The sequence below is a fragment of the Atta cephalotes genome (assembly GCF_000143395.1).
Source record: "Atta cephalotes unplaced genomic scaffold scaffold00076, whole genome shotgun sequence".
Taxonomy (NCBI): domain Eukaryota; kingdom Metazoa; phylum Arthropoda; class Insecta; order Hymenoptera; family Formicidae; genus Atta; species Atta cephalotes.
In genome coordinates this window covers 702,710-727,111 of record NW_012130140.1, presented here as the reverse complement: position 1 = coordinate 727,111, position 24,402 = coordinate 702,710, and the positions used below count along the sequence as shown (strand labels likewise).

Sequence of the window (24,402 nt, the reverse complement as noted above, 5' to 3'; positions counted from 1 at the left end):
TTTCTATATTTTTATTAAACATACATCTTTATGTCGATTTGTGTAACTTTAAAGTACATTGAGTGCGCACCAGTTCTGCCAGTGAAAAACGTATTAATTGAAAAAAGTAAATTAAAGAAAAAAGTAAAAATTTTGTTACAAAAAATGTACACTTTGTACACATGATAGGTCATTTGTGACCGAGAGGTAAACTTCGGAGTTATTCTAGTTAAAGGATACGCATGAATTGAGACTGGCAATGCACAAAACTTTTTCTCTAGCCAAACTTTTTTTAGGAATAGAAAAGAGACCTGTATTTGACCAGACCATGCTATTAGTATTTCAAAGAAAAAAAATGCGCAGGACACGAATGACTTAAAGGTGTGCATTAAGAGTTAAATGTATTATCGCATTTGAAAAGCAAAACCGCATGTTATGCGAAAGATCGTTTATTCAAAAAGTCAAAAAAACAGAATAATTCGTTCATACCTACGGATGCGTCACCAAAATCCGGCAAATTTCAATTTAAATTTTCCGCTATTGTGCCTCTGCCAGAAGTTATTGTTGGAGTCCGAGAAAGCCTGATGCTTCTAGAAAACAATCATATTCTCATAATGGCCGCGATGTTGAAACTAAATACGGAGAGCCGCGATCATCGAAGGCCTTCGCGCTAGGCGCTCAGCAACGGAAATAATTCGATTCTTTGGATACCCAACATCAATCATTTATGACGTTGTGGCAAAATATACGGCTTTAAAACAGTCCAACGAAGATTTCAGTATGCCAAGAAGAGTCACTCGAAAAAATGCATCGCGAGGACCCCTGCAGTCATTGAATGAGCTCAAGCGCTGATTTCGGATGAAGGATAATCGTTACGCGTTCTAATAGTGAAGCTGTGGATGGAAACTGTGACGTCCGGAAAGCTATATGTTTTTTCAGCAAGATGATGCACCGACTCATACGAGTCATTTGATTCAAAATTGGTTCTCAGACAACGTCGATATGTTTTGGTCCAAAGAATTCTGGCTTCCCAACAGCTCAGATTTAAATCCTTTGGACTACTACGTATGGGGCGCAGTTGAAAGGGTCACAAACAAGTCTCGGCATCCCAATGTGATGTCATTAAGGACCACTATTGAGGCAGCATTCGTCGGCATGTACTGCGCTACATTACAGCGTGCGTGTGAACGCTTCAGACCGAGAATAAAGGTCGTCATTCAAGCTAATGGGATATATCGAATTGTGCTCTACAGAGATCCCCCAAGTACCATGTAAAAGAATTTTTTGTAATACTTAATTTTTCATTAAAAAAACATTTTGTTTAAAGAAATTGTTCGGATTTGTCCGGATTTTGATGACGCCCTATATATCCATTGAACTTGATAGTGATAACACATACGGCGCGCTATATGCCACTCATTGTTTACATCGACGTAGCCAAGACTCGAACGTATCGTAACGATACTCGAACGTATCTATTGTACGCACGCTTGTTATTATTTGCACGACAAGATTCGAATCGGAAGGGACATGCTCTGTGTGTCATAGCATTATTTTTCTATATACGAGACGCGGTCGAGAAGAATATCAAGAAAAAACGCAATCATTCTAAATGATCAACATTAGCCGGATTGCTAACGATTGTTTAATGATTTCTGTCCATAAATATATTACATTAAATATGTTACATTAAAAAGTGGCATAGTGATTTGTGATCAATAATTAAAATAATTTCACGTAGTCAATATATCATTAAAATTCGGTTTTAGATTATTAGATCATGTTGAATTTTGATATTATCGCGTTTCTCCCATTGAAAATTTTCTGGCTTCCTACTCATCTTCCCATCTCAACTTTTGTCGTTCCTCATCTTGGTTCCTTGTTACGTAGCAGTCAAAAGTTTACGTCCGTTCTGTCGCAAGCCGTTTCGCAGTACAACGGTATAAAAGCAACTAACGGAGGAAAAACCAACAAATTCTTGGCATCATCCCTCGCAGGAAGCATTGCTATTCTCTAACTGGTTTCACGAAACAACATTGAGACCTCTCCGCGATTTACGTATGAAAATGTAACTCACGCAACTTAATGTTAACCGACAAAATGATAACAAGCGATAATATTAATTTCCCAAGATATGTAAAAAAATATTTTCTCTCGTAATTTGTTTCGGAGAATATGCAGTTTACTTATTTATCCTTTATTCATGGAATTTCTAGTTTTGCGTTTCTATTGTATAAACATCATAGTTCACGTATTGTTACGTATTGTTACACGATTCATTGACTTCCGTGGATATCTGATATATGTACAACGATCAAAGGAAATAGTTAACGGAGTCGAATCAGAACGTCGCTCAATCGTGATGAATTTAATCGCGGCGCCGGGCCAGTATGCGCAGATATGATTTCCGTAGTATTGTGGGTTGCTGCTTAATTACAGTAATTGTATCAAAGTAGCGTGTGCAGCCCTATATGTCTAACAGTTATGTCAACGCAACGTCGCGCCGGTTACTATAAAGCCGGCGGATACGTATACATGTGTATACGTATACAAGCATGCAGTCTATATGTTAGGCATTCGTGACACTCGCTCTATTAACATACTACAGTGTTCTCGATGGCTCGACGGCCTTTGTCACGCCATCGTCGCTATAAGTCAATCTTCCAATGGCCATTATTCAAGAAGAAAAATATAATAATGAAAAGAGGATATTTTGACTTTGCTTTCCAACGATACAAATTTTTTATAATATTTTTATATATAAAGGTACTTTTTGACATTTAGTTATTAATCTTTTTGCGCAAAAAGATTCACGTCACATTGTTCACAGCCGCTACTGCCGTTTTCGTCGCCAGCGTCGACGTCGTTTTAACAAATTCATGCGCTAGGTGCGCTTATAATGAAATTAATTACAGCTCTCGCCCGTCTTGTTTCATTAGTACCGCGGGGAACAAGATAAACCGCGCGCGTGTACCATCGTGTAGCACCGCTTGGACGAAAAATGCATGTAATAATATTCATAAAAATGCAAGCTTTAATATTGCGAGTTATGTAGCGTTTACAATGGCCTTTATACAGTAGCAAATGGCATTATAACTTATCTATCTAGGAAAACGCACGCAGAGTAACTTATTTATTTAATCGTATTTCAGGCTGAAGGAGAGAATCCGTTTAATCTTTGAAGAGATTTCTCTGCAGAAAGGAGATCTGAGGTGAGTATCAGGTTCATATTTTTTATTTTCTAATTTGAAAAATCTGAAATACGCGTTGTATCAAATGAGAAGTAATGGCAAACGATAACGAAAAGTAAATTGCGAAGCAATAAATTAGAGATTGCACTAAATGTTTGAGGCATTTTTCAAGCGTACTGTTTTAAAATTTCTTCCCATCATAACTGGTTTACAAATTTTTCCTTCCGGCGTATCCCGAAGTTGATAGATTTGCAGGAGCAACGTTCGGTGCATCCGTGGGAAAAAGTTTGCCGTACGTTCTTCGCATATCCTGGATAGAAATTGAGTTCTGCAAGTTGTGAAAGAGAAAAAGCTGAGGAGATTTAGCGGGAGGGATCAAAGTCGTGAATTCACCAAGTATGACCGGGCTGCCTCGTTTATGTAAAAGATGCGCTATTAAGCCCCGTCGGCTGGTAGGATGGTGCGACCTGTCGATTTAAAACTTTGAAACTGTTGCGGCGTGTTGAAAACAGCACGTAACCGAAATCGCGAGAGAGATATCCAGGTGGACATAATAGAGTACGTGGACGTGGAGACATGTTCGAATAGTGGGGCTTTCTATTCGTATGATAAAGATAGTTCGAACATTGATTTGGACACTTCGTTATAACTTCGTACATATTGGTTTTTATTCCACGCGGATTAAAGTATGTTTCAAGAATTTGCTTAACTGAGTTTTTGTCTATTTTATATTAATTTTAATCTGATGTTACGTTACATTAGATTTTTGAAAAAATATCGAGCATTTTATCATGCTTTTTACATATATTTAGGATATTTCAGCAGTTTCGAAGTCCGTCCTAATTCCCATTGCACTTTCAGGATCAATAATTCTACAACTTGAACGAGACACGTAATGAAAGCCGCGGGGCTGTTAAAAACTTTAAGACGCGTCTGTGCACACTTATATGTGTGTGCACACGTACACGATCGCCAAAGGCGCAACATCCGTTCGTGCAGTTTTAAGAAAAAAATCGGCTCGAGTTGGAATTATGAATATTTAATCGTTACTGCTGAAGATGAATACATTTTTATATCTTTGACAATAAATTTCATTGGTTTTACGAGCATTAATTGCGATTTTCTTTCCTTAATATTGAACAAAACTGAAAATATCTTATTATGACATAAATGAATTAGTTTTGTTAGAGGCGAGACGAATGAATCAATTTTTTAAAAATAAAATTTACAAGAGTTTTCTTAAATTTTAAGATAAGGAGTATTTATTATGTGTGAAGCAAATGTCTTTCTATTAATTATCTATAGTAGTAGGAGAATCTATATGTCGCTATAGTGTTATTCTTAACAACTTAAGACTTAAGCACAAAGTATTTTTCTTACGATGGAGCTTTTATGTATTGTTTTCTAGAATATATGATAAATTTTAAAGATTCGTGCCAAGCGAATCTCCGTTATGCTTTGTTGTGAATTACGATCTGTTACTTATTAACGTTTAAGAGTTAACGAGACGCAGTAACGAATATCAGAATCAGGAGAACACGAAACTTTTCTATTTAAAACTTTCTTTCCCGATAAAACCTTGTGTATTTGATACAGCTCAAACAGCGTACATCAGTCGGTACGCCAGTAATAGCTAGCAGATGGATTAAGCACGCAATGGAGAGAAAGATTTACGCGAACGAGTAAAGTCGTCCATCCTCTCTTGATATATTTGCCATCTTTAAATGTAATTCCGTAATTGACATTTATAATAAATCAAAAATATACATAAGCGTTATCTGATCTGTTGTTCTCTCTACGAATATCTGCAACTTACAAATCTTACTTAAAATCAAATCCTTCAAATTGTCCTGATTTAATTCCGCTAAAATGTCTCTGCAATCGTAAAAGTTATTCTGCGCAATCTGGGGATTTTATCGACTAGATGACGAATAGATAATTGACGTCGATTGGTTCGGCCAGCTAGGTAAAACATTTGGGTTGAGATAGAGATTCGACACTTAGGGAAGAGTAAAGCCAAACGAACCATTAAACTAATCAAACGAACTCGTTTGAATGTTTGCCGAGGTGCAGTAATGACTGTGGGCGTTGCATCGTAAGCGATGTCGCCGCTGCCGAGAGATGTTGCAGCTCCTGTTGAAGCTGACTCATCCTTGCTGATGAACGACACGCGAAAAGCTCTGTAATAGTTTCAAAGATTCGTGTCTTTTTTTATTTTTTACTTCTCCATTTTTTTTGTCTCTTTCCAATTTTTTTTTCTGTGCATATATACTCTTTAAAGTAAAGGATTGTAGAACATGAATAATATCACTCATATAATGTTTAAAACAAATACGCAACGATCAGAGCGACATTGATAAGAGTCAATTTATGCGTAATTATTATGTAATGCCGTGAACATCGATTTCACAAGTTGAAAATATAAAATTTACAACATTTGAAATAAATTTCAAAATATATAAAAAAATGTTTTTTTTTTAAATATTTTAAACCATTTCCAATACTATTATTTAAACGAGTTTATATTAATTTTTTTATACATAAGTCTCCTTTTCTTATATTATTGAGTAAAAATTTAACGTTATCGTACATTAAAAATATATTAAAAAAAAAAAAATGTCACATGTGAATGAATAGAAGTCATATATTTGGAAAGATATCTAGGTTAATTTAAAATTTCAATGAAATGATAATATTCAGTGAAGAGCTTGTTTGGATAGTCATGTTTTTCGCGTTGACCAATGAATGCGAGCGAGTGAACGATCGATCGACGGACGAGTTTGCTGTAATTTGAACTGCTGTACGTATTGAACTTCCTACGTTTTATGAGCGTTTCATGCGCGTGCCGAGAATAATCGCGGTCGTCAGATATATCTCGTTACGTTACGAAGAACATTCGTGTAACGTGAGTTGGTCTTCCACGATCGGTACTGTTCTTGAGTACTTAGAGTATGCGAGGCTGATGTTCCGTGTACTTATGGCATGCAAATCAGCGGGAGACCAGATACATATTCGCCGACCCGAAGGGATCTGATGTATTATCAGTCTATGAATGAGAGATAGCCTCTTCCTGCGCGCGACTCCAAATTTTACGATCGCCAATATGTCAAACTGCTAATGCTTCAGATATTACTGACATAAATCTGCCAGGCAGTAATACTGCAAAGCTTGACTACCAATCCTTTCAAGCTAGCTGTCATAGATTCTCCTCTCTATTCCCCTAGTTAATACCATTGAGAATGTGACAAACTTGGACTGTATGTGCACGTGCTGAAGATCAGAACATTTTTTTCGAGCAAGTCCTATATATTTTATCTAAATTACATTGCAAAATCTCTCTCTCTCTCTTTCTCATGTTTTTCATGTTTTTTCATATTTTTATATGCTAAACTTCATATTCAGCTTACGAAGGCTATTATCAAGATATATTTACGACGTATTCTACCGAATTACGGTCTTCTATTGGTCTTTGTTAAAGATTTAAATTCAGCTATACGAATTTACCGCGCACGAATTTCGCCTCTCGTAATTAACTTCGCCGCAATACGATCTCGACTTGACAGCGATAACGTACCTTTACGGAAATTCTCTTTTTAAATCCTATAGTGTGTGTGTCAGTTACACACCTGACCTCTAAATCCTTTGAATACGGCGTGGACCACGATTCTACTTAACCCATATAAAGTTCCTCTCTGCGCGAAGACTTAGAGCTGAGAATGGTGATTGGGAGGTCGACTTGGAGAAACGAGAGGTGCCTGGGGACTCGCAGTTGCAGCGTGCAGGAGTTAATCCTTGATAAATCCTCGAATTCTGTCCTAATTCGGTATTGAGCTCCCTTAATTTCATTCCGTTAGTGACCTTTTAACTTTGAACTCGGAAATCGATAATTTTGCGATTGAAAACTGTGCAAAAAATATTAAAATATTATCAAGATCTAGAAATTTTTACTTGACTTTGTTACCAAATAATAACTTTTTGTCGGGATTGAACGATCTCATTTTAAAATAACTTATTGAAGAAAATTTAATTTAAATACAATTTTGAAAAACAATTTTAAAATACTAGATATATCTCATGAGTATAAGAAATGTGACGCACTCATGAAATTTGAGAAAATAGAGAAAATTTTATACAATGAGGTTGACTCAAATAATATGAAAGCAAATATAATTTACACAGCGAGTGCAACGAGATATGAATAATAAGCAATTTTCAAATCGCATTATACTATTACATAAATCTCAGTATGAAAGCAACATAGTTGAAAATAGAAAGAAAATATCAACTTGAAAACTAATTTTCATGTTTATGTGAAATGTTCAAAATAATTTTATTTTTTTTTATAAAATTATATACTTTTGTATGCTGTATATAAATATTATAATTAAATTATATTCACGCTGAATATATGGAAGAAAAGAAATTAATATTAAAACTTATTAAATATTTGAAAAAGTTATGTATATTTTTTCAGACGTATATTACTGTCTAAATTTTTAAGCTTTGTATTTTATTTAGCAATAGTTTTATTTTATGAGCCTGAAACTGGCATCACACAAATCTCATTTAAACTTCACTCTATATTCTGTTTCGCACGTTCTATCGAGGTCCAGTTCCATAGTGATTCACGAGCAATTTGCTGCCAATGCAGTAAAAACTTATTTTTATGACAAAATTTGTAATTTTTAAATAATTAATTTACGTAGCATCGGATAATTTATTCAATCTAAAAATATTGGGACAACTTTCCAATAATTTACGCATCCGATCCTATATATCCGTAATAAAAACGTATTTACATTAAAAATATATCTATAATACAATATAATATCTAATAATATTTGTACAATAATATTTGTTATTCTTTAATGTAATATAAAAATTAATTGGATTTATTCATATTTTCATGAATGCCAATGAATAGTATTTGTATAACAAGATAAATAGACTCAATATTAACTCTACGCTGACGTATTTATATGAAGTGGTTATAGTAGATGAATGCTTTCGCTGTAACGTGAAATCAGAAGAAAATATTTGAACCTGACCAAATAACATCGACATACAATTAATTACTATTCACGCTTTCATGAAACATCGTATGGTTATAACTGAATTTTCGTTTAATCTTCGTTTATAAAAACTTTACACAACGCTAATTACTTTTTAGTAAATGAAATCAACGTGATAATAATTAAAAAAAGAAATTTTATTTTATATTTACAGCATAGTCAGTTGAGTTGAACTTTTTACAATTAGAAAAATGTTAATTTAGAAGAGGAATTTGATAAATATGTTAAATGAATATTATAATCGCAGTATTCTTGAATAAACATAACGCGAGAAAAAGAAAGATTTATTGAATTGGGAGGCGATACGCGAAATACGATCTACAAATCTACGATCGATTGCGTTAATTTATATCGTGGCCGATGGCACTTCCTCCAAGACTGGTGGTAAAAATCTGTAAGAGCTCGGGTAAGAGCTGAGAAATGCTTCCATATATCAACGTTAAGCCGCTCCGTCAGATGCACTCGGATATTATCGTGAATGGTGCTGATGGATACCGAGAGACTCCTCCATCCAGCACTCGATACACTTCTACTCTATCCGAATGCATGCTTATAGCACGCATATATACGTCACTCATTCGCTCATATAAAGTTATAGTTGAGGGAACTATCGATGTAATATCGACAGTATCAATAATCCCTTTCTATGTGGATAAGTAATGAATAATCCTTTACTATATACGTTAACTTGTGAAAAGTTTAATAAAAAGGAAAGAAAGATGTAGAGCGGTTCTTTGTACCGTCATTCGATACTTCAACGTGCTTTCACGCTTGAATTCAAGTTTCCAAAGGTAAACGCTACTTTAACGATATTCATGGAATAGCCACTGAAACATAGTAGATGGAATACGAATCGAGAACAAAATGGAGTCGGTGATAGCCCGAAGTAAATCTTGTTGGGCACTTGAAGAATTCCTTGTACACACTCCGGGCGCGCGATACTACGCTAGATTAACTTTGATAGACGGATTTGCTTGTCTTCGCATTGAGTTCACTTACGCGCACCACTAACTTCATAGTTAAACTTTTCAATTTGATTGTTTTAAACAGATTTGAGATTTGCGTCTACTTATTATAATGCTCATCCAAAGTCGGCGATTGAAAATAATCTTATGTTTCTGTTGAGATTCGCCATAGATACACACAATATCTTACTGCATTACATCAGTAAAGAACGATTTTATCGTGCACGTGTAAGTGAGGTCAAAAGTCGCACGTGTAGGTTCAGAGGCAGAGAAGCGGAACGAACAAGCGGGACAGGGGTGGCTCTTTAATCTCTGGTTCTTCCGACGATAATCTTTCTCTGCCAACGTAATTGCTTAACCCGTGCAAGTAATAAGGTTATCCCGTTTGCCGTCATCGATCAAGCCTTTAAATCGATTGAATCAGTGATCCCGTCGATGTAGCGCACGATTCCTAAGGCATCGAAGATGTAATACTCCTCTTCGGTTTGATCGAGTTGAGTAGTTCGCGTACACGTATGGAACGAATCGTTGATCGTCGAGACTCTCTTCTTGGCTTAGCGCCCACAGCTCGTCTTGTCGACGATGCCATCCTTTGTCACTGTACACTCTTTACAGTTTCACCTTCAACCCCCATTGAACCATCTCGCTTCGTTTTACCTCTCATCTCTTTTGTCTTCTCTTTCGATCTTCTCGTTCCCTCTAGTGCGTGTTATCTAGAGAAGCCGCAGAACTCAAAGCGAATTTAACATACCTTCGTTGCCGAGAATCTCAAGGACTCTCTCTTTATTCGCGCATTCCATTTCGCAATTTAAATCTTTATGGAGGTAAATTTATATAAAGTAAGATTTCTATACGCTTTGATTTAGGGGACAACATTAAAATAGCAAAATTATGCTAACATAGATTTTATTAATATACTCATAATATATTATAGCACCGTGCGCGCGCGCGTGTATGTGTGTGTGTGTGTGTGTGTGTGTATATGTGTGTGTGTGATAAACTATAGAAATCTAAGCCTTACACGATCTAGCTGGATCTCAATGCTTGTATGATTCTTACGTAAATTTATATATTACCCTTGGTATATAATTCCTGGAAATCAAAATAATTTTTCGGTCTTGAAATGCTAATTCTATTAAATTAGTATATAATATCATGAATTAAATTGACTAGCAATTAAAAAAATTTTTGATGCTTATTCGAAACAATCTTAATAATGTTGAATGACATATTAAAATCTGTAAATAATTAATTTTTATTAGGAAAAAATATTACCTCGGGAATCGTACTAGATTTTATCAATGGATTTCTTTATATCTATCAAAGTATAAAATAATACTAGTCAAGGCAAAATTAAGACTGCCGTGCTTTGATTAATTGGTATTATCTTATATTCTGACTATTTTAGAGGAAATCTTCCTATTATGAGATAAGCACCTAATATGAGATAGCGGCGTTTCTGCTAAACTACTAACGCTATCTATTAGTTTCACTATGAATTTATTGCTCTTGGATTGAAAACTATTTAGTAGAAAATTCATTATTAGATCATGCCTGTAGTTAGTTGTAACAAAATTTTAGAATTTGGATGGCTTCAAGTTTCATTGAGATGAGCATTTAAACCTTGTTTATTATTTAATAAATAAATATTTGATAATATATTCTTCATGTAAACATAGAGTAAAGTCGTATTAAGAAAAATACGGGATATGTTGAATTGTTTAATTACAGAAGTTAGATTTGATGATCGTAAAACCGTAAAGCGTGGAAATCGTAATATGAGATGCCCAGGGTATTCCTAATATGAAATAACCCATGCTCCTATGTTATAGTGAAAAATTGTTGCTAAGGTATAAATATTATTGTACAATAATAAAAACGACAATCGGAATGAACTCGAGTGCCTATATCTGTGATGCTTGATTCCAATTACCTAAAAATGAGTTTTGGATATAATCTATCGCATGCTCATTTTTCGCACACGCTAGCTGTGTTTGTTTGTATTTTAGAAACATTAAATAAAGTTTTTTAATTGCAATAATAATATACTTTGCGTTTTATTATCGATTTTTCGGGGGGGGGGGGGCACTTTATATTAGGAGCACAATTTTTTAACTTTGCGATTTGCTCACTTTTTATATTTCTTTAATTTAAAAATGAAATTTGAATTAAATTTTATGTAACGTTAAAGCTTATTAAATTCCCTTCAAAATAACTTATTATTTTTTAAAATTCTGCCTATAGACTTCTAGCATTTATCCAAAATTAATTCAGTATCTTATAATGGGGGGGGGCCTTTCCTCTATATATCTTTTATAATATTATTATGTTATTATACGAATTCTTGGACTTTATTCTCTAATTATTTATTCTTGTAATCACATCTCTCAGCATCAAATGAAATGTATTTATAAAATTGCAACGAAATTCATGCATGCACTTATTTTTAATTCTTTAGTGGCTGCTATTAATGCATGAGTGATATCTTATATTTTTGAAGAATTGTATTAACGCTGATGATGATTCTAAAAAGAGTACGTCATAACGTTTTTATGGAAATACACGCACGATGCAATCAATTACTGCACTGATTAACAATATTATTTGATCACGCTCCAACAACTGCGTTACACTCTCATTTGCCCGATTTCTCAAAATTTTTTTTTATTTCTATACTTCTTAATAGCGTTAGTATTAATTAATTTTTTTAGATTAATCTGAAAGTAATGTATCAATAAGTTGCTTCTAACGAAAAGCGATGTGCTTGTTCTGTTACAGTTGTCTGAATAGAGCGGATTTAATCAAGGTGCACGACGGAACGGATTCAGTGGCGCCTACAATAGCTGTGCTCTGCAACCAAGGAACGGAAGTGGAGGTACTCAGCACAGGACCAGGTCTCTATGTTGAGTTCGTCGCTAATTCCGAATGGCCGGGCCAGGGTTTCAAGGCGATGTTCCAATTCCAGCCATTGGACGATGCGCTGCATCCTGGTCAGTAACGAACGACGATTACTTGTCGACATCACGAAAATTCACCCTTCGATCCCGCCTCTTTCTTCGGTACCGTCTCATCTCCTACGATGTGTAAGACCGCGGCCATTGATAAAGTTTCCACTTAGGTGAATCCCTAAAGTCATGGGACGAGCCATTAAATTATCCACTGCCTTATGTCGTATTCTGGAAAATACTTGTAGAAATATCTTTTAGATTTCGTTATGTGTTTGGATTTTCAGTTTATCTATCTTTTTCACTTATAGCAATTTATCATTCCTATAATTAACAAATTCGCAGTAATCAAACTTTTTCATTTTTATTAAATTAAATTTCTTTTGATTTTTCAACGTTACATTATTATGAAAATTCTTGTTTCAAAAACATAAAGATTTACATATAACTTGTACCTTCATTAAATTATTTCTCTTATATGATAGACATAAATGTAGTTTGATTAAAAAAATGATTACAGTCAAAAAGAAGTTATATGTTATTAAAAATTTAGTTGATAACATTAAATTATCAAAGTATATACTAAAGTATTGTCGGTCGGTATTGTAGTTTGAAGTTCAAAAGCTCAACATAACGCGTCGCTATGTTAAAGCATGAAAGCGCCATGAAACAGAGCTTTTGCGAAGCTTTCCAGTAACGTTGAAGCCTTTCACGGTCGGCAAGGAAGATCGTACAGCTTTCCAACAAACTGTAACATCTAGTGAGAAAGTTTATATTACTCTGAAAATGTGGAATCTTCTTTGCTTATTTGGTAATTGGTCAAATCATTCAAAACTTTTTCAGACATATTTGAACTGTTCTTTGATTTTACCTATTGTTATTATTATATTTTTCAACATTGCCATTAATAGATATACTATATGTAGAAAATGATAAATAAACATATGATATTGATTATATGATAACTGAGTTTGGACAATATTATATTGTATTTTTACAACGCATTATTGTTAATAATACCATTGTTCATTATATCAATGACGAGCATTTAGCAAATTTTGAATTGAAATTAATACCGATGTTCAATCAATATTTTGACAAAATCTAAGCGCTACTGTTCTCATTCTCAACAAGAATACAATCTAATGTATTTACAAGACGATGAATCATACGGATAGATCCTTTGTACTAGGTAGATTGGCTGCGGTCCATTGCATACGCGACTCCCTGTTGTAATTAACGGCACTGTATATTCTGGAGATAATTACAATAATGTGTTTCAGAGCCGGACAAGGTCCCAGGAGCCGTTACAGGGAACCCCAAGTACTCAGTCATCGGACCAGCTGTCAGCGCTACTAGTAAGTATACATTGCATGCTGTGCACACGATTTATCACCTTTCTTAATCAATAATTGCCTCGCCATGTCCCATGGCACTCTCTGAGAAAAGATAAATTTTGCGGAATAAATTTGTACGAGCTAAACTACCACTAAAATCGGGATTTTACCTTAAAGATGATAAACATTATCTCGGTTAAAAATGCGAGGATATCTACGTCGATAAGTAATACAGCTTGAATTATAATAAATTTATTAGATCTGTTAATTTCGTAAAAAAAAAATAGAGCAATTATTGCATCCACGACTTTCCGAACGAGTGAAATGTAATCTGGAAAACGTGATGCACAGTCTAGGAAACAGGATACCTCGATGTAAAATAAAATTTTACTTTAGACGTAACATACTTTTATGAAGTCTGAAAGAATAAGGATAACATCAGCCTCGAGGGTATACGGTTCCTGTCGTTGTTTAAAAGGATTATTTTGATGTCTTCAACATGAATGTCGGCGAATACGTGTAGAAATATGATTTTCCCCAGAGCCCTCGACACATAACTTCTCCGTAACGTAGCGGCGTAAACTTTGCGAGTACTTGTGCTTGTAGAATCATCATCCGTATGTTAGGACGATGATGAAAGTTCGACGGACTTCGAATTTTATGACTTTTTCATGAAAATGAGATGCTTATCTCGTGTCCTAAATATCACCATAAATTCAATTGATAAACAGCTTCCATTTGAGATTTGATTTTCATGTTCTCATTTGTTCGTGTAACAATTACAATTTATCCAATCCTTTTATTGACATATACAGCAATTTAGCAGCATCGTGTGATTACCTAATTCTAAAATATTTTTATTATATAATATATTTTTATATATATAATATATAATAATATATCATAACTAAAAGATATATACGCTAGAAGTCTCTATATATAATATTCGTATTTTGTAATTAAATTCAATAGTCAGGTCTCTCTCTTTTTTTCTAAATTATAATTTTTTTTATACAGATTAAAATTTTATATAGAAATCGCTTTTGATACGCGTATATATATATATATATATATATATATATATATATATATATATATGTGCTTATGTCCTTTACATTTAAGCATTCAAATTATTCAGATACTCCCAGACTTGATTCTAATTTCAATTTGTTCATGGAACTCAAGACCTTAACATGTTTACTCATGTAAATCTATCTCTTAATACGGGTGAACAACAACAGCTGTGGCATACGTAGGAATGCGTGACAATGAGAACCTTTACCAACACAACGAAATCATAAAGGTACTTGAGGCTCGAATGGAAACCATCCTGTGAGACACCGAAGTTTATAAAGGCTGATTCTATCTTGTCTTTTGCTCTTCTGCATATAATGTTTAGAGGATTATCTTAGAACAATTATCGTAAAATCTGTGTTCGATATATTTGCCTGTTTGTATTTGCCAAATATTATATATATATAAAGTTTATATTAATATATTCGTTGCGTTATCGTTGAAAAAAGTCGATTGCTAAATTAACATTACATCTTTTATAATATTATACCGAGTAAAGATATATTTGAGTAATAACAAGCAGTTTCTCTGAAACACTTCAGTATTGAGATTGTCAAGGGATGAATTAATGGTTACAAGAGGAAGATTGAAATGTTTTCAAAGAGATATCGGTAGATTTCGATCGGCACGTTTGTGCACTAACTGTAATTACGTAAAGTGAGAAATGAGCAATGTCGTCGTAGTAAGAGTGGGCTTCATTTACGTAATTGGTTGGTTACGTGAAAATATCGTCGATTCGCACCGTGAAAACGTACTAAGGGCTAACTTCTGCGTATTCTCGCCTCTTTCCTAGTTTTCTTTTTTTTTTTAATCGAACGGGAGCGAAACGAACGTCGATAAGGTAATTACCACAGAAATTAAGTGCGCCGATAAATAGACGGAGGAGGTTGTTCTATCGGAAATGGATGGTCAAGTTTTCCAATTTTTTTCACTTAATTGTGAGAGAAGGAACAAATTGCACATACTGATGTACGCTGGATGCAATAACGTGTGTGCATCACTTCACAACTCCCTCATACTGTGCTGTTTATCGTACAGCGTACACGAAGTGAAGCGAATAAGCAATAAATAACGTTCGTGGACAAACTCGCGCGCGTGCGCGCGCCAACGAGGGTAATGTTCTGCTAAACGTATATATATACGCGTTAGCTTTCCGAAAAATGACATATTTCGTCGCGGATAATGTCGGCCGCGAGACGGTAAATTCTGATGGCTATGCCAGACCTTCGTCATCACGGCGCTCGGCCGAGAGCCGAGTCGGGAATGCGAGAGAGAAACGAAACGGGAACGTACGAATGATGGATCGAAATTCTACAATTTTCTCACTCCGTTCAGGGAAGTGCTATGTATGTGCTATGCTCGCACGATGCTAACTTTGCAAACGACGTAACGTTGTTTCCCGGTATTTTACGCTCGTCTCCAAGCCGGAAAGTACGCTTTCCTGTGAAACTAATAATAACTTTCTGCAGTGCGCACGCTTTACACTTAAGATGTAAGTGTCGCAAACTTTCTACGATGCACCCAGTTGCGATAACAAATTTCCTTTACTACTATTAGAGCGATTTAATTGCCGATGAAATATCGTTTCTTCTGTCAAGGGCTAGAATAAAAAGATTCTTTCGGATTCTTCTTTTCCGTGAAGATGATGAATGTTATCTAAACAGTAATGTCACAACGTATTATAGTACGATTGTTGGAAATTTTTTTTTAAATTGAATCTTTTAAATTCATATCACATTTATATGCGATAACTTTGTCAATTTGATTGATATTGACACTGCGTTTGTCAAATTTAAAGAATCATAAATAATGGTTGTCAATTTTGAGTTTGATGACGCATGACATGTAACTATTTCGTAATTGCGATAATGTACCACAGCAATATTGCAAACTCTACGATTGATGTGTCGTTATAGTTCATAATTTATGAACGGAATGACAAATTTACATGGCCGTAAGTGGAGCGCAAGCACTCCAATTTTATATTCTTGAATATTCACGTTATTCATCAGCTATGAATATGTACGCTCGTCTAGCACATTGCACACGCATCTAGTTAAAAATATTCTACTAACGTGCTGATCAAGTATACAGGTGTATGCATAACAGTAAATTTCCTACATAATGAACGACACACTGCCGCACACCCCAATCGTAGTTATTGTTTGTCATACGCTAATTTATTGAACAAGTAGCCGCAAATATGTATGAGCGTTGCGTTATATACACTTTAAGAGGAAAGAAATATTTTGCATAAAATTACAATAATGAAGATAAGCAAGATCTTGCTATGAGCCAAGCAAGATCTTGATGCTACGTAATTAAAAAACAGTTTATCAATAGCACATACGTTTCGACCCCAATCATTTTCAATGTAAAAACAATAAAATTCAAACGGAATTAATTTAATCATTCTACTAACAATAAAATATAAAGAATTACAAGAACAGAAAAATTATAAAAAAAACCTATTCACAAATTCCATAGCTATGATTGTGAAATACATTCCAGATACATTGAATCACTTTGTGGTCGCCAACGATTGTCTTACAGTAGAGTATAATAGGAAAAAGCGTGGTACAAATATTTTGTGATGTAAATAAAATCTTTAGTATTTTTCTACGAAAAATTTGGACAATTGTGCTGTGTCGCAATTTATTGAGAATTCATCACATCAACTGAAATGTGATCTTGGATAATCGATTATTCAATGTCTTCATTTAGAATTGTCATAAATATAACTTAATCGTGGAAAAGTCCGTAGTTGTTCTACGTGAATACGTCAAGTCATTACACACAAATATGTTGTGATGAAAGAGAGATTATTATATACATCGCCAGTGATGAGGTAGGAAAAAAGAAAGAGAAAGAGAAATGTAAAGGCACATACAATAATACGTGCTATCCCATTACCGATGACATCCAACACAATGAGTTTGATCATAATAACATCGGCCATAAAGCGCGTCCACTTGCGTCTATGTGTCGGATGCAGAATGATCCACTCGAAACGAAACGGCCTCACGTGATAAAGTGGATACTAAACTGGCCGCGGTGAAAAAAAGAGACTTGTAGAATCCTATTATCGACACTTGTTCAGCGGACACTGCGTACGCGATCGCCGAAATTTACGGCGGACCATTTTACCTTTTATCTCTCCCCCATTTGAGAAAGTTTCTTCAAATGTCTCACTTGCCATTATTGTAAGAATTACTACGACGTTTACGTATAAACTACGAACAAAGGATTTGGAGGAGATCCCAATTTGATCGCAAGGGGACCAACGTCTCTTTTCCTCTTTTTTTCACGGAAAAAAGGATTACTAACGTAAATCGCATTTATCAATCAGCAAATTATTTAGTGATTATTATTTTTCGATATACCGTGATATTTTCAATAATTAATTAAAACGCATGTTGCATTTATCGCATCACGTCTAAATTAATTTGTTTATGTTTCCTTTCCGTTTCTATTTGAATAATTGCTTCGATTCGCGCGTGGCTATGTAGAAGGTATGCCGCAAAAGCTATTCATAAACATTATGCGACGAGCAGCATTAACATGTAGCTGGAAATGCCCGCGCATCTCGCCGCACGAATCATACGGGATGCCAATAAATCGTCGTGACTGCAAGCAGTGGATCTCTTGCCGATTCTCTTGTCGATTCGGCGACCGGCTATCGATTTCTCCGGGTGTGCGGTCGGGATATCGAAATCGAACGTTCCGAGGTAAGTCCCGGACTGTCGGAAATGTATAAGATCCATCTCGCGTGCTTTTCAGGGATTGACGTTGAAAGAGTCACGATTTACGTTAGCCCTTTTCTCCATGGAGAAAAGAGGAAGAGAGACGATGGGGAGACGGTGACCCCTCGGAAGCCGTAGAAATCTAATAGACCGCAAGCGAGGATGAGATATTGGCCCGGAGATCGGTCTCGATCGATGAAGCGTAACAGTACTTACCCTACCGTATCGTCAAATTCGTATTCAACCCATTCCTGTGGATACGGGACTTTCTCAATCATTTTACCATGTAGTTCGCGCACCTTGACGATTGAATTAACAGTAAGTGCATTTAGTTCTCCGAGCATCAAGCATAGTGCATGTTTTTTTAATTTTTTCTTTCATTTTTTGCAGATGAAAGATAGAAGGAGAGATATAGTTAATGATTAAGATGCCTATTAATACAACTCACGTAAAATTGCACTGATAAAGTCATTTACGCCACATTTATATGTTTAATGAACTGTGGATTAAATTGCTATGAGAGAAGTTTACTGAGCAGAATTGTACGCCATTTGCTGTTGATAAAGACAAACGAGTTTTCCGATTTGCCAGTCTGGAATTGGTCGCGTAAGCGTAGTGGCTATTCAACACTCACCACATCGATCATATTTTTTTCAGTATAATTGTATAGTTACTAATGACAAGTAAGTTTTTACACAAGACGAAAACTTCTTTATGCGTACAATAAATGTTAAACTCATATATTTGACCCATTTAAATTAGACGAGCGATTCTCAAAATTATTTAAGATGATTATTTTTTTTTTTATCAATTATCGCAACATGATTAATAAAATATGTTAGAACACTATGACGCAATTGATTTGAAAAAAAGGGATTCAAATCAACATTTGTCGATCACCGTAAGAGAAAATTGTTGGAAAGGTCGTCCTATAAACAAATTTAGAAATGTAGAGACACACCTCGTAGAATCGTGGTCATGGATTATTCCGACTAATGCCCCACTCGAGACTTAACCATTTTAAATATTACCATCAAAATGATTATTTCATATGTAGTTCATCCGATATATGTTGGCAGTAGGTACGCGACATATTCTCGTATGTGTGCAGCGACGAAACCAACGGACAATCAAAGGAACCTGTATTAATTTTTCACCACTGCAACCTTTGAAAAAGATTCTCATGCGTTTGCGCCGAGGATTTAAAGAATTCTCTATGGAACCGGCACGTTAAACAGTAAATAAATATTTCCTCCATTCGCGAGAGATAGAATTTTCGCGCAAATGTTTGCTATAAAAAAAAACAGATATTACGAGAATTGGAATCGCGTACCGGTAGAAATATTGATTTCATGATCTATATATCAGATACAATCTGGCTATTTTAATTGGTATTCTAAATTCATTTTAATTGGTATTCAAATAAACGTATTTAGAACGTCTTTCATTTCTTTATATTTAATATTTCTGTTAACAAATGCCGCTGACTAATAAAAAAAAAGAACAAACCGGATTAATGCAATCATAAAATCTGAGCTTTAGGGGAACTTTTCCAAGTAATAAAGACAATATTGGCTTCACAGTCCGCAGCAAATTTAGTTAATAATTTTTAATAGTACGCGCGCGCAATATCAGTGTTAATCTTGTTCTGAACTTTCTAATCTGCGGGGAAACGACGGGAAGAAGTGTCAGTTGTGTGTCTTCAAGCACTGATAAAGTGTGCAGCGGTCCACTTGGTTGCACCCACCATTCTATAGCAACTTTGCGGCCACTTCATCTAAGCATTAAATTCAGCGTCAAGATGCGGTGTGAAATTTCTCCTATTCTACAACGGACATAATATTAGGTTTGGCTATGACGCACACCACGCTTTCTCAAATTCAAGTAGATATATTTTCAGCTTCCGAAAAATTTCTAACTCGAAGGAACTGCCTCCATCCCTCCGTCTGACGCGTCTGATAAAATATTTACGCTCGCGCTACACGATTTCTCGATCATGAAAAAATCAGACTCTCTTGCGGGTAACCAGCGGAGACGAGCGGGAAGAAAGAGTTAGAAAGAAGACGAAGTAAAGGCTCTCCGGAGAGGAAGTAAGGGTAGTAAGAAGCTCTCCGGAAGCCTGCGGATTTTACCGGCAGCTTTTTCCGCGAACGAATACATTTATTACGAGCGCTTGTATCCGCGAGTTATTGCCGCGTAATCTTCGTCTGCCCAAAGTTTGCTCTAAGGCTCGACGCTAACGTTCGCGTTTTTGCAGCGTTACCACGGGAACGATCCCGCAAAATAAAAGCCACCGCCACGACGGTCGTAACAATTATCATTAGTTGCACTCGTAGCAGCTTCGACGCGAGGGAGTAAGGAGGAAGAGTGACTTCACGGGAAGATGCAGCGCAAAACGTATTTGATAGTTTCTTTCACCATAAAGTCGCCATTCCAATAGTTTTTCTATAAGAAACTACTACTGTGACATTAAAGCACAGCGAACGTTCGATAATCAAGAAACATCCCTTTTACCTGCGACTGCTATTTACCAAAGAATTTAACAGTATAGTATATCGATTTAGCAATTGTTATAATGATATAACAAAAGTGATTCACATGATCGATGCATGTGCATTATTATCTTATTACTACTGTTACTGTGATTATTCATGAATGGAAAATGTATGTGAAAGTAATTATATGTAATAGTAGAGAAACTCATTATATAAAAAAATATACATTTTTAACAATGTTATTGCATTTATGATGGCGCTCTCATAATGAGAGTTTCATTGAAAAAAAAGACATTTAAATCAAAATTAACGTACATATTTTTTCAAAGATTACAATTACAATGTCAAATTTAATTAATTTTACAATGTACAAAATCGTAGTGTAGTTTCAACATTTATTGTCATTGGTATGTAAATATTTTTTTTATTAATAAATACGTTTCTGTTAATTTATACTTTCAAAAGAATATTCTACCTTTTAATGACACTTTTTATTTTTATTCAAATTTATTTTATTACATCAAAACAAAAAGTAACTTTTGAAACAAAATTATATTTTTACCGGTCATAAGTTTTAATAATTATTTTTTAAGTAAAAAGCCTTTAAATTTTCCTCAAAGAAAGATCAATTTAATACTGGTCAAAGAATCTATAGACGAAAGGAGATTGGCCATAGTTTCGGGACGTCTTATACATCGTGACATTTTCTTTCAACCATTTGGTCTTTCAATTGTGTTCTCAAACGTAGAGTTGTCGTGATTTTATGATCACTATTTTAAGTTAAGAGGAAGAGGAATAAAAGTGTATCCCCGCCATTATAAAAGTTTGTAAAAACCGGATATTGCGAAGTTTAGCGAGGATGGCAAACAATGTTACGCAAACAGACACGATCCGCGCGCACTTTTATTAGACACAAATACATACATCAGTAATAAACATTTACAGTTTTCCAGTAATTGTAAAGATTAACATTAATTAGAGAACTAAAATATCTTTATAGAAATTTATTATTGAGAAATTTTGAATAATTTATTTGTGTTTATTCTCTCTACATTTTTTATGTATTTTTTTGTATTCTATGTATTCTATAAATTGAAATATTGATGTACAATACATTTCGATGGTAAGTCGTATTCTTGGTGCAAATTCTTGATTTCGCGCTATCTGATTTGAAGAATAATTATACAAATTATTGTTTGTAAGGCTATTGACTAAATGTTGCCGATCAATGTATAACGTGTATTATCCCTTAAAGTCAGCTAGAGCAACGGAAGGTAAGCGGAAACGCTCACGTGCACGACACGGCTTCGAAAACGGAAGTTTGAGGGATGATAGGGTGTTCAGCCTCGACAATTTCGAGGAAGTTGTGACAGTTTGTCTACGTCGCGCGGGTATCGAGGAAACTTAGCGGCACGAATAAGCTGTTTCACGTGCGTCCGTTTTACCTCGTCAGTTTTACTTTTAGCCGAGCGAAAAACTACAACAGCTAAACGAGGATACTCAGCATGAGAGCTTTTAAATCTGGATACTATGCGAAACGCTTAAAGTATTCCTACATTACAACGAACGTTTCGCTTCCGATATCTATATTTTTTTAAGCGTAGGATTTACGTTCGAAATAAGCTGCGCTTCGAGAGAGCAGTTCTTCGTACAATCATCCGCTTAACCTTTTACGACACGCTGAATAAAAGTGTCGAAAAAAATTTTTTCTACCTATGAATAATATGTACAAAGAAATATTAAAATAACGGTGCACTGAAAAGAATTAACCGAAACCAGAAACTATCGGCAAACCGGCTTTGTTTTTCGATGCAGACCGCACCCGACCTGTCGGAACGGAGACGAATTTTGGACCGATGCAGGGGAGGCGGTCTGCTGTGATTGCTTCGACCAGAAGTACTTTCTGGGAGCGTAGAATGGATAACAGTCCAATAAAATCTAATTTAACCGGGGAGTACAAACTAGGGGATGATACATTTTGTGGTTGACTGACTCGAAGTTGCGGTGTAACAGACGGAAAATAGAAACGACGATGGAGTTGCCTGTACACACTACGTGCTGCTTTATAGTTATACATATCTACACACACACACACGCGCGCGCGCGCATTTATGTATATATTATATATTTACGATATGCGTGTAGGTTCACAAGCATCGTGTGTGCATCAGCGGCTACATCGTTATATATATGGGCGCCGTTGGTGGATAGAAACGGTCGGCAAGCGACTGCAAGCCTCGTGGGAGCGCTAGCCGCTCGGATACGATTGTAATTGGCAAGCCCATATCCTCAACACGTAATATCCTCGCTCGCTATCCCGTTCCTCGATCCGAGGTTCATTAATTCCTATTTCCGTCCGTCTACGTCCTTTCTATGAACTCGAGACTTCTGTCGATCGGTTTAACAGCATTTTCCCTTGAAGTTCAAAAATATGTTTGTCGTTTTTCCTGTCAGCCTTTTCCCCTCATTTTTTATCCCGTCTTCTCCTTTACGTTTCTCGTCTCTCGCTCGCGCAGTACTGCACGTCGTGAAAACGTCGTAAATCCGTTCTCGATGTTATTTCTCAAATATCGCTTGCTCGGCTCGTGTGTACTTCTCCGCCGTGCACGTCAAAACACGGTAAAGTCGTAAACCGTTTTCCGTCGTTTATTGGACAGAGGACAGTGGAAGACTTAATCCGTTGAGCACCGAGAGCAACTTACGTTTAATCTGCAGGTGGATATATAATATTTAGCAATATAGATAGATGCACACACTCCTAGCTAGTAGAATTATTTGTTTCTTTGTTTATGTCGTTAACAGCGTTACACATCGATTAGCAATAATTAACGCACAATTAACATTTCGTTTGGAGTTCATTTTTGTATTATTTTTGATTGGAGAAACCGATACATGGATGCAAGCATCCACAACGTTGCGATGGATATCGATCGTTAATTACACCAAAATTAATTTATACTCGATATTACATGAAATCCTTGTCGTCCTTCAGAAGGTCCCTTGTCGTCCGTAATACGTCATTAACACCGCGATATAGCTGAAATTCATTACTATGCGAAAGTTAAATTATTGCTGGGCCATAATTACTTCGTAGCACCTAAACTATGGATAGCAAAAGGATTACTCTAGGTCCCTGTCGACCTAGTTATAGCAAGACTGTAGTATAATACTTAATCTTCCTTATAATATTTTTAATTATACTATTATAATAATACCTATGATCCAACAAGTTATTAAACTGCAAATAATCTTTAGATTTTATTGAATCTATATCTTGTATCGGATAAACCTGAAAAATTGACTGTGAAGATATGTCGAAATATTTAACACAAATCTAATATAAATCTAATATTTAAATCACATTTATCATTGAGACTAATAACTGACGTAAAATAGACGTTTGTAAACAACGCGATGTGTAACGCGATCGATGAAGAGACGCTACGCCATATTCGCACGTGCTGTGTATATCTAAATGGAGGTATCCCTGCAGTGGTTGCTAATTCGCATGCTGCTCTTTACTAATTCGACGCGGAGAAGTAATTTGTTACGCGGCAATACGACCACGGACCAAGTACGACGGAACAGGCTCGGCCAACGA

General features: G+C 35.4%; 1 protein-coding gene across 1 annotated transcript in view; it reads left to right on the top strand.

Moving 5' to 3' along the window:
• LOC105624380 (cubilin-like) overlaps positions 1 to 14,312 on the top strand; it is a 102,435-nt gene extending 88,123 nt beyond the window's left edge. The window contains 4 exon segments of the mRNA XM_012205745.1: positions 3,132 to 3,191; positions 11,986 to 12,197; positions 13,436 to 13,510; positions 14,221 to 14,312. Of these exon segments, the coding sequence (XP_012061135.1) occupies positions 3,132 to 3,191; positions 11,986 to 12,197; positions 13,436 to 13,510; positions 14,221 to 14,312 (439 nt within the window).
• Positions 14,313 to 24,402: the final 10,090 nt, after the last annotated feature.